General features: G+C 39.1%; 1 protein-coding gene across 1 annotated transcript; it reads left to right on the top strand.

The window, feature by feature from the left end:
* Window positions 1-2,401: 2,401 nt before the first annotated feature.
* LOC103153240 (proteasome subunit beta type-7-like) lies at window positions 2,402-6,527 on the top strand (the record flags this gene model as incomplete). The annotated part of the gene is made up of 5 exons (XM_016661773.1): window positions 2,402-2,551; window positions 4,536-4,594; window positions 4,696-4,847; window positions 5,195-5,221; window positions 6,279-6,527. Coding segments are annotated over 5 exons (500 nt in total), but the record flags the coding sequence as incomplete, so codon positions are not given.
* Window positions 6,528-11,172: the final 4,645 nt, after the last annotated feature.

Here is an 11,172-nt window from a genome sequence, read left to right as displayed (position 1 = left end):
GGTGTATTTTTGAAGTGGACATGTTACGTGCAATTTGAAATAAGAAATGTAAAATGTGATAAAAATACATTTTTGTGTTTATTTGATTCCTATTCAAGACACTTTGATAAGAATGACTATATATGTAGTATAGGCGGCTACAGAGTATCTTGGTTTACATTTTTGGTTGGTGGTGTGCCTCGTGATTTTTTCAATTAAAAAAATCAATTAAAAAAATCCCTTTTGCTATTATTAAATTAAATAAATAGACATAAGGGCTCAAGAAAACGGATATCTATAGTTTTTAATGTGAAAAAGAGGGCTCCCACTGGTATTTAGGGAAAAAAAAAATCCATGACTCTCCATGACCTTCAGTATTATTTTCCATGACCCACATACAACAGGTTGAGAAAGAAAAGTGTATGACTGACAGACTAACCCCACCAAATTGAACTATAGCGTCAGACACGCTCTACAAGTCAAATGCTTCAAATCGGGCCGCGCTAGAAGCCCTCAACAATCCACAACACCTTCACATAGACTTTGAACGTAAATCAGACGCACTTGGTGCTCAAAACGCATTTGGTGTGAACGCATTGTAAAGCTAGTCACACTTTTTTAAGCCCACGTTGAGCGTGTGCGAGCAGAGCATTCACATCACTTTTCTGTGACTTCTGCTGTTTTCTTGCTCTTTAAAGCGATATGTTGCATGTTTTCAGTTAGGAAACCAGTTTCAAAGCAGTACTGACTTTTAGCATCATTAAAAATACGACATGCAAAGCAAAACACAGCCATGGTGGATGGAGAATAAATCTGTCTATGTTTGGAGGTACTCACCACTTGGAGCTGGTTTTCATAACGCCATCTGGAGAAGAATCATTTCTGATTTTTTCTTTTTTTTTCTTTCTTTTTTGTAAACCTGTTCCAATGCTTAAAAATTAATATCCATATTTTGACAGCTCCCTGCTTCTTGCTCACTCCAGTAAGTCCACACGAACTCATCCAAAGCGCAGGATCAGTATTGCACGGATTATCCGTGGTCATCGTTGCGACTGGCGAAGAAGATTGCATTTCTATCGCCTCCAACTCCACAGACGCCAGATGGGACCGTAGAGTCACTGTTAGCAAGGCGAATGTTTTGAGAACCAGAGAAGAATTATGGGGTTTAAAAAAACCCTATTAACTTAGATATTTTCTTCATCACCTCTCTGCCGTGCTCTTCTTTTTCTTTCCTGTGCTCTGTTGTCATACTTTCTGTAGTCTGCCATCATGAGAAATTACTCCCTGATGATTATTGCTTATTCCCGATGATTAAATGGACATCTTCTCCCACTCCAAAACAAACATTGGGCATGTCTTGGAACGCCACGTGCGAGTTAAAGGGGGAGGCGATATGTGGCAGCGGCAACAGAAACGCGTAATTAGTAAGTCGCGTTATTGCTTGAATTTTAATCAGTATGTTTTGCCTCTAGTGAAAACAAGGATGTTAACAAATAAACTGGATGGTATGCTGGCAATTTAGTGACACTTACACAGTTACGGTCTTGACTGGTCTTGAAATAAAATCCCGAGTCCTCAAGGTCCGACACCGAAACGAGACCAAATGCGGTTGTGTCGGAGACCAGAACCACAGAAACACACACATCACAGGAAAACCCCCTAGCATTTTTGGCCTTATTTACAAATTCCATTACCTGAAATGAAACTTTTACTTTCCAGGTTTTCCATGACCGGTACAAACCCTGGAAAAATTTTTATTCTGTCCATTCACCTTTCCAGAGTTTCGAGAACTCCTGGTAGTTTATGGAACTTCTTTAGAAATGTGAACGCTCACATTAGCATTCATGACGTTTATTCTGCTGCTGCATGTTTAGCATTGAGGTTTTAGGTTTGAATAGCTTCACTGATAAGCTAACTCCTATTAGCACAACTTGAACACAATAGGCTTTTCCAGGGTTCATAAATTCAAAATCCAATCATATTGGGTTTTGAGACAAAACCCAATATGATTGGCTAAGCAACTTGGCCAATAGCAGCTTATCCGTATGTTGCTGTTTTCTGATGTGGCTTGTGCATCATATTTGCAGTTGTGCCTGAAATATGTGAATATATAAGTAAAAAATGTATTGTGTTAAAAAAATGGAACACATTAAAGTCTACAATTAAAGCAAAATTAACTTTTAGAGTTCCCAGCTCTACTTTTTACTGTCACTTCTCTGCTTTTCATGGAGCTTGTTCTGCACATGCTGGCTTTCACATTCAGCAGTGGGACTCTTTGCCCAGGCAGCCGGAAACCAAGATGCTATTCATGGCATCACACTGCAATCAGTCTGTAAAATATCTAGATTTTTGTTGTTGTTTTGTTTTTGTTTAACTTTGTTAAATGTGTAATTTATCTGCTTTTTGACTTGTGAGTGAGCAGTTTTGTGTGTGTGTGTGTGTGTATGTATCTTCAGGTATCAGGGCTACATTGGCGCTGCTCTGGTCCTTGGCGGAGTGGACTGTAATGGACCTCACCTGTATAGCATTTACCCTCATGGTTCCACTGACAAGCTGCCCTACGTCACTATGGGTCAGTTTGTCTCATTAATACAGCTTCTAGCTTTTCTGATAATTTAAATGCAAACCATAGTTACATTCAGGGGTGGAAATTAACACCCGCCACTGGCCAAATGCAGGTAAAAGTATGAAGTGGCCTGTAAATTGGAGCAATGCACCCGCCACTGTGGCGGGTTGACAATTTGAACAGAAAAAAAAAAGAAGCTGCATTCAGTTTGAACATCTGTCCAGGGGAGGACTGACTGTCTGGACTACAGACTGATGCATTTACTGTCTATATCTGGCAGCCCTACACTGTCATAATTTAACAAAAAAAAAAAGTATACTAAATATAATTTTTAGCGACCGCGACAGTCCATTGGTTGATTTTATTGACGGACATTGGGCTTCAATAAGCCCAATGTCCGTCAATACATTGTACCCGCCCCTCCCCTCTAAGGTTATAAATAGAGCCATTTCAGCTAAATGTTAGTTGCTAACCGGAGTCTGAGAAAAGTGAGAGATACAGGTAAGAAAAAGTACAACAAAAGCCAAAATGCGCATAAGCCCATTCAGAAAAATGTGTCAAACTAAGTGATATGTTTACCACACAAACTTTGACCGCTGGAGCAGATTAGTTAGCGATTCAGGGGCTTTATTATCGTCGGAGGAGGATGACTATGTGAGAGAACAGGAACAGAATGAGGAAGAGTTCAGAATAGCTGCTGCTACCCGGCAAAAAGGAGTGAAAATGTTCATAAAGGAAAGTTTCATGCGAGTGAGAGACCATCCGTCCATGAGGAGGAAATCAACACTAAGCTCCAGGTAGTCAGAAAAACTCTGGAATAATGACGGCCTGTGGAATTAATAATGAACACATTCTGAGATATTTTAGTAATAATAATTGTGAATTTCAATAGAAAACGTAATAATTAAGGGAAAACAAAACAGTTAAAAAAACAGCTATTGATACCATTTAAAAATATTTTATAATAAATACTATCTGGGGGAGTTGTAGCCAAAATGGAGAAATGTTCAACATATGATTGCAAGAATGTTAGGGTTGTGTAGATAAAGTTTGCCGTTAGTAATTACATCAAATGAACTTATTGCACTTACAACCCTGTTAAGGTATCCGTGCTTATGTTAAATTATTATGTATAAGTACATGTGTATGGTAAACTTATTGTCAGTAAATCGGTTTTCATAGAGTTAAGAATAAATCATATATTTTATATAATTTTCTTGTACTAGTGGGGTTTGTAATAAAAAAAACAGAGGCTGGTGAAATGTTTAAGTGGCTGGTAAAAAAAAAAATTATTTCCACCCCTGGTTTCATTTATTTGTTTTTACATTGTTTTTGTTGTTCCATTTATCCTCACTTGTTTCTGGGTAGATGTGGGAGAGAGTAAGACGAACTACTGTATTTTGGACGTTGTTTTGGAGTCAGTAATTTATACAGTAAAATGGATGTTTCCTTATTAGATTGCCACTATAATTTTCAATCAGTCTTCATTTGATGGTTTTATTTTCTAAACCAGGTAGAGGTTCAGATTCAGATTAGGGTTTTTTTGTCCTGTGCAGGTTAAGACAAAGTCAACAGGATGAGAAGAACTGCTTGACTCACTACAAAATCGAGAAATACTAATCACATTCAGTAGAAGTACACAAAAAATGTGTGGGTTCAGTTCAGGCTCAATAAAAACTACGTTTAGAAATACTACTCAGTTTATTCTTACTGCCTCGTACTTGCTACTATGCTTTTTTCTTTTCTGATGTAGTTTTTTGGAAGACACTAACGTTCTTTATTAATTGCACCTTTCTGCATCAGCAGTCTCAGGGAGAACCCTGAGGCTTGTTTCTTCTTTGAATAAATCTGTACCACATTGTCTGTCAATAACGAAGCAGTCTTATTTCTCCCTTGGAGTTGGTCTTTCAAATCCCGGTAACCCAAAGCATTGTGGTTACTGAGGTTAGGACAGTGTTAGGTCAATGACCCAAGTCTCACTCTTCTTAAGGCTCTGGCTCTCTGGCTGCCATGGCTGTTTTTGAAGATCGCTACAAGCCAGACCTGGAGGTGAGCCAGTCACTGCTGTTGATCTGCTCAGTTTAACATCAGTTCAGTAACCATGATGGTTCATGCTTCACCTGAACTTCCATGTTACTGCTTCCTATTAGGAGGAGGAAGCCAAGCGGCTGGTGCGTGACGCCATCGCTGCAGGCATCTTTAACGACCTGGGTTCTGGCAGTAACATTGACCTCACCGTCATCACCAAGGGCAACGTGGACTACATTAGACCACACGATGAGGCCAACAAGAAGGGGGTCAGGTGAGAACTACTGCAACATCTGAATCTTCAATTGGATACTTCCTGCAGATTCAGACTGAATGTTATCAGTTTGATACATGTTGCTTTATAACATGTCTTAAAACGGCCCTGAGACTGCTGGCTCTAGAGCCTATTACACTAGTGGGCTACTGCATCCCACTAGTGTAATGGGATGCACCAGATTAATCCCATTTCACTAGTGCATACTTGTTGTGGCATTACTCATGTTACAATTTGTCTCACCATGAATACAGTGCATCACGTGTCTTGCATCATGTGTCCTAAAAAGCAGTTTTATTGCATGAACCTTGGCTGACAACTTGTTTTATTCCTTGTTCTCCCTGAAGACTAAATGAGCTTGAGACCTTGCAGCTGTAAGTAAGATGGAGTGTTTTAGTGCAGACTGACTTACCAGCCACCATAACTTGTCAGAGTTCTCTACTAACCAGCTCTTACCAACTTTGTATAGCTAGAAGAGATGTGCCGATCAATCGGCCACCGATTTCCAACACTCACCCAGATGTGCATTACAGTCAGAAAGCTAAACAAACAACCCAAAAAATAAAGTCATCGGGCTAGCGGTGCAAGATGCTGGATTATGCCCTCTGCTGTTAGATTATGCGCTATTGATATTTCACAGATGTAGCGCTGTCAAACCTCCATCAGACAGTGGACTCTTATATTGAACAGCTTCTTAAAGCTGCACCATGTAACTTTTAAAAAAGTTTTTACATTAGCATTAAAACTTTTGTTGTGTCGTAATACGAAACATAAAATCTCTGAAGAAAAATAATCGAGCTCCTCTTCCTCCTCGTGTTCTGCAGAATTACACAGCTCAGTAAGAAACAACCAATCAGAGCACCACAAAACAATTAGCCATGCCCTCAGGAAGTTTTGATTTAGTACATTAGGATTGTTTATTTGAAAGCAACCTGCATTTGACTTAGAATGTTATTCTTTTTCACTTGAAAAGTGAATGACCGTGTTGTGAGATTTACTTGACTTGTGTATAGTTTAGGCTGTTGAGCCTTAGTGTTGAATATTATTTTACTGCTTGCAGATTGTTCGGTTGTCCTTTTGACTGAATACTTGCTGTGTTGTTCCTGCAAGTATTTAGCATGTTTTATGTCTAAATTATTGCCAGATCATTGTTCCAAATCACATGGTAGCATATAAACCTAAAGCAAAAAATTAACAGCCAATCCAGGTGATCGGCATTGATCGATGATCAGCCCTTATGGGTGATTGGAATTGACTGCAAAAAACCTGATCGGAGCATCCCTAATAGCTAGCATGCATGGCTTGCCTGTAGGCTGATGGTTCTTGTTGTGTGCAAATGAACCATGGATTTGAATTTGTCTTTGTTTTTGATGTGGTCCACACATAATGAATAAGGATTTATACTTTATCTTGTTCTTTTTCTCAATGCAGAACCGGTGATTACAAGTACAAAAGAGGAACAACTGCTGTGTTATCGAAGTGTGTAACCCCGCTGGACCTGGAGGTGGTGGAGGAGTCCATCCAAACCATGGACACTTCCTAAAATGTTTTTTTTTTTTTTGATGTACCTCTCCCCTTTAGAACACCTGACACACACATTATGTCCATGGTCAACAATAAAGTTTCGAGTTGACAAATTCATTTTTTTTTTTTTTAATCAAGATCAACATTTTAGTTCAACAAATGAGGAACACATATTACCGTTGTTGGCAGTACTTTTAAGAGATTTTCAATAGTGAATAATTCAGACTGAAAATGAAAGACAAAGGCTGAATCCAGTTCAGGTTAGTGACACATAAGTGAAATATTTTGCTTATTCATTCTGGCTCTGCAAAGCATACTGCTAAAAACTGAAACTGTAAAATTGTAATTGGCATTTTTATTAAATCAAGCTGAAAGAAATTGCATCACTTTCTTAATTTTGAGGAAAATAACTTAGAAGAAAAAGCAAAAAGAACAATAGGAAATAATAGAATCTAAATAAACGGGCAGACGGAAAAAATAAAAAGGGAGAAAATGCAGAGGCAATATTAGAGAAACTACATCAGTGTATGAAGAAAATGCAGAGTATGGAAAATGTATTAAATAAAAAATGAGAAACTAAATGAATTGAGAAAACAAACTGGAAAATTAAGTGAGTTGATACAGTAAATCACTGTATAATCAAATCAGTTGTGACAATCCTTGCATTTTATAATTTGGATGAAGTGTTTGGCACATTACTCACTTTATCAAGCCATTTATTTTTATATTTGTTCTCAGTTTTGGCAGGATCCCGTTGTCCATAGAAACTAAATTCTTAAACCTGAAAATGTTGAATTCTTCCTAAGCATGGGGCTGGATTTTCTCTGCTGTTTATGAGCACAAAAGTCATAAACATCTCTTATAAACGGCTCACTTGGTGGCTTCAAAAGCCTTCCTACTAATCCAATTTGAATAACTTTTGGACCAAGCATATTGAAAAGGTTTTAAAATGGCACTGAAGCTGCAGTATGTAACTTTTTAATAAAAAAATATCTTTTTAGATATTTGTTGAAACCGTCACTGTGCCATGACAGTATAGCATGAGAGAGAATCTGTGAAAAAAAACTTGAGCTCCTCTGCTTTCTCCCTGTTCTACCAAGAAACAACCAATCAGAGCCAGGAGGCAGGTCTTAGCACTGTCATTCACAATCTCTTGTGGTACTGCACTGCTTATTCCTCCCCTTGAACTGTTTTCCTGTAACTGTTTCTCTGCCCTTAGCACATTTAGCAGGGAGTACTTGAGGTTGAGTGACAGCGCTAAGACACTCCTGGCTCTGATTGGTTGTTGTTGCTGTCTGATGAAAATAATAGCTCTGGGAAGAGGTGGAAGAGATTTTTTTTTCACAGATTATTTATCTCGTACTGTTACTGTTATGGTGAAAGTCTTAAATATGTAAAAATTATTTTTTAAGTAAAAAGTTACAGACTGCACCATTAAGTGTTCAACAATGTAAGATTGAAGTGGTTATCTGAAGAAAGTGGGAATTAATAAGTTAGAAATAGAACATCAGATCATTAGGGCTGTGCTCACACGGTCTGTAAGTATGACTCACTGGGACACACTTCATTTGGAGCCAATCATTTGTTCAGTTGTTGGAACTTAAGTCTGTAACTTAATGACTGTAAGGTATGATGAGAGGAACAAACATTTCGACAGGATCAGACACCAGTCATAGAAAAACTCACCTGCTGAATGCTAATTCTGCTACTGTACCACTTTACCACAGTCATGACAAATGGATTGGAAGTACTCACAGAAAAACATCTTGGTGCACTAAAGCACATCTCTTAGATTTTGTTTGAGAAATGGAAGCCAAGGCTGGTTTCTGAAGCAGCAGCTGCAGCCAAGCTCCTCAGATGGGCAGAGTGGGCTCCAGGTGGCGCTCAGGTGCTGGATGTCCACATGTGCATCTGTTTGGCTATCTGTAGCAGGAAGACAATGTCAGGCCTCTGGACTGGGTCTGGGTTGATGCACATGCTGACCAGGTCATGCAGCTGAGGATAAGGTGGGATTCATTATCTTTTCTTGTCAATAACAAAGAACTGTGTGTTTTACACCAGAAAAAAAATCCTGTTTCACTTCAAAGGACGTTTTCAACAAATGTATCTATTATAATAATATTATAAACCAATTTGTCCAATTTTTTTCCACTGAAATTAGTTACAAACAGCTAAATATATGTAAATTACCACTAAAAAAAGACGGTACTCTTTGATCTCAGCGGGGTCAGATGGGAGTGGAGGGTAGTCACACTGCTCAATCTTTTGACAAAATAATTAATTTTTAATTCTCTTAAGAATGTAGAGCTTAATTAAATGATCTAAACAACACCTTAAAGTGGTTCCAGTTTCTCTCGATGGCCAACCTGTTGAAACTGTGGCAAATTTTAAATACCTTGGGTCGTTCCTGGACAGTTAGCTCAACTTTGCTGAAAACACTGACTATATTTTGAAGAACTGTTCTCAGAGACTCTACCTTTTAAGAAGACTTGGTGATCTTGGGGTGACCCAACTAGAGTCTAGTTGGGTCACCCCCAACTAGAGTGACCCAACTAGACTAGTTGGATCAACCCTATGTCTTGAATTTGGGAGGGGGGGGTCATATTTTATTTATCACTACAGAAGGGTTCAGTGAATGTGCATATGAAACTGGTGGGTTCGGTACCTCAAAAAAGGTTAAGAACCACTGCTCTAGTGTAAAGCGCTTTGAGTGGTCAAAATGATTGGAAAAGCGCAATATAAGTTCAGTCCACAATCCCCCACAGGATTCCCTCTAGGAGTATGGGGTACCGGGCCCTTTGATACGGGCTGTCAGGTCCCTGTGTGACCGGTGTCAGAATCTGGTCTGCATTGCCGGTGTTCTGTCATACCCGTCAATCCAGCGTACCTTGTGATAATCCTTGCGCACATCGAAATCTGCTGAGTAAGCACATCGAAATCTGCTGAGTCACATACTGCTTACTCAGCAGATTTCTTATAAATCCGTCATACGGGGCCGGTGTTCTAGACAAGGATACATGAGGGGGCAGGCGAAAATGCTAAGGGAGCGTCATTATGTATACATATTAGGGGTTGATAGACTTCATATATGTTAAGGTGGACTATAAAATGATAAACGTCCCAGATAGCACACGACGTTAAACCAACGTTGAATTATAGTTAGAATTGTTGATTTTTGGTTGAAGTCGACAAATGACAGTGGATCAACCATCAAACAACCATCCAATCAAACCGTTGAAACTGTGTCCCTGAGTCAATGTTGTTTTGTGGTTGATATCTGATGACTGAAATGCCGAGGTTTGATTAATGGTTGATTTGTGGTTGAAGTCGACAAATGACGGTGGATCAACCATCAAACAACCATCCACCTCTAGCCAATTAACTAACGTTGAAACTGTGTCATTGAATCAATATTGTTTTGTGGTTTGTGGTTGAAATCTAATGACTGAAATGCCGATGTCTGATCAACATCGGATCAATGTTGAATCAGTGTCAGCTGTTTTTCCGCACCCCTTCCCCTCTTCTCCTCCTCATCAGCACTCTGGGTCATAGCATTTTATTACTGAGCGGGGATTATCACATTTAAATTAAGCACTGTAGAGGATAGTGGGTGAAGATTCCTTTCTGTACATTTTCTTACTTGTTCATAACAATTCTCACTGACTGTGTGTGTGTGATATATTGACACAAAAACATCTACAACGTACTAAAAGGAGTGGAGAGGTCCACCCCCACCATTTACATGAGTGGGATGTCCCAACCACACAGCTGCTTTGCTGTTGGCTTGTTGGCAAAAGACGTTAATCCAATGTTGAATTATTATCACAAAGGTTGAATGTATGGTTGAGGTCGACAACTGATGGTGGATCAACTATAAAACAATCATCCAACTCTAGCCCATTAACTAACGTTGAAACTTTGTTATTGAATCAATGTTGTTTTGTGGTTGACATCAAATAAATGAAATGTCAACGTTGAATCCAGCGTGTTTCAGCACTGGTCCTCCAGGCCCTACAAGTTTTAGGCATTTCCCTAATTCAGCACACATGATATTAATTGACGTCTGATTAACGGGGTTTTGCTGAACTGAAAACATGCAGGTCAGTTTGACTGAGGACAAGGTTTGGGGAAGATCTACCCAGATAGCACACGATGTTAATTCAGTGTTGAATTATTATCACAAAGGTTGCATGTATGGTTGAGGTTGACAACTGACGGTGGATCAACCATAAAACAACCATCCAATTCTAACCGTTGAAACTGTGTCAATGAATCAGTGTTGTTTTGTGGTTGAAATCTAATGAATGAAATGCTGAGGTCTGATCAATGTTGAATCAATGTCAGCTGTTTTGCCACACACCTTCTTCCCCTCCTCATCAGAGCTCTGGGTGAGAGCATTTTATTACTCAGCGGGGGTTCTCACATTTTTTATAACACTGTAGAGTAGCGGTTCTCAACGTGGGCGGTACCGCCCCCCAGGGGGCGTTCAGAGTACGGCAGGGGGCGCTGGCGGACATTTTTACAAAAAGGGGGCGCTGGGATGCCTTTGGGGGGCGTTTGGTCGAAGGTAAACTTTATGGCAAGAATAAACACACTATTTCCAGACAAAAAGTAAAATAATATTGTTGAAATGTCATGGGTTTGTTGAGACCACATCTAGTACTGAGAATAAATATATCTTACAGATCATAACAGTAAATAACTTATCACTTATTTATGTTTTTAATTAGATTTGATTAAGAACCAGATTTGTTGTTTGTAATTTCTGTCCAGTAAAACTATTAATCTATAAATCAATAGA

Source organism: Poecilia formosa, unplaced genomic scaffold (genome assembly GCF_000485575.1).
Source record: "Poecilia formosa unplaced genomic scaffold, Poecilia_formosa-5.1.2 Scaffold343, whole genome shotgun sequence".
Classification (NCBI taxonomy): Eukaryota; Metazoa; Chordata; class Actinopteri; order Cyprinodontiformes; family Poeciliidae; genus Poecilia; species Poecilia formosa.
The sequence above is the reverse complement of the archived record's forward strand: the minus strand, read 5'-3'. Positions and strand labels throughout refer to the sequence as shown.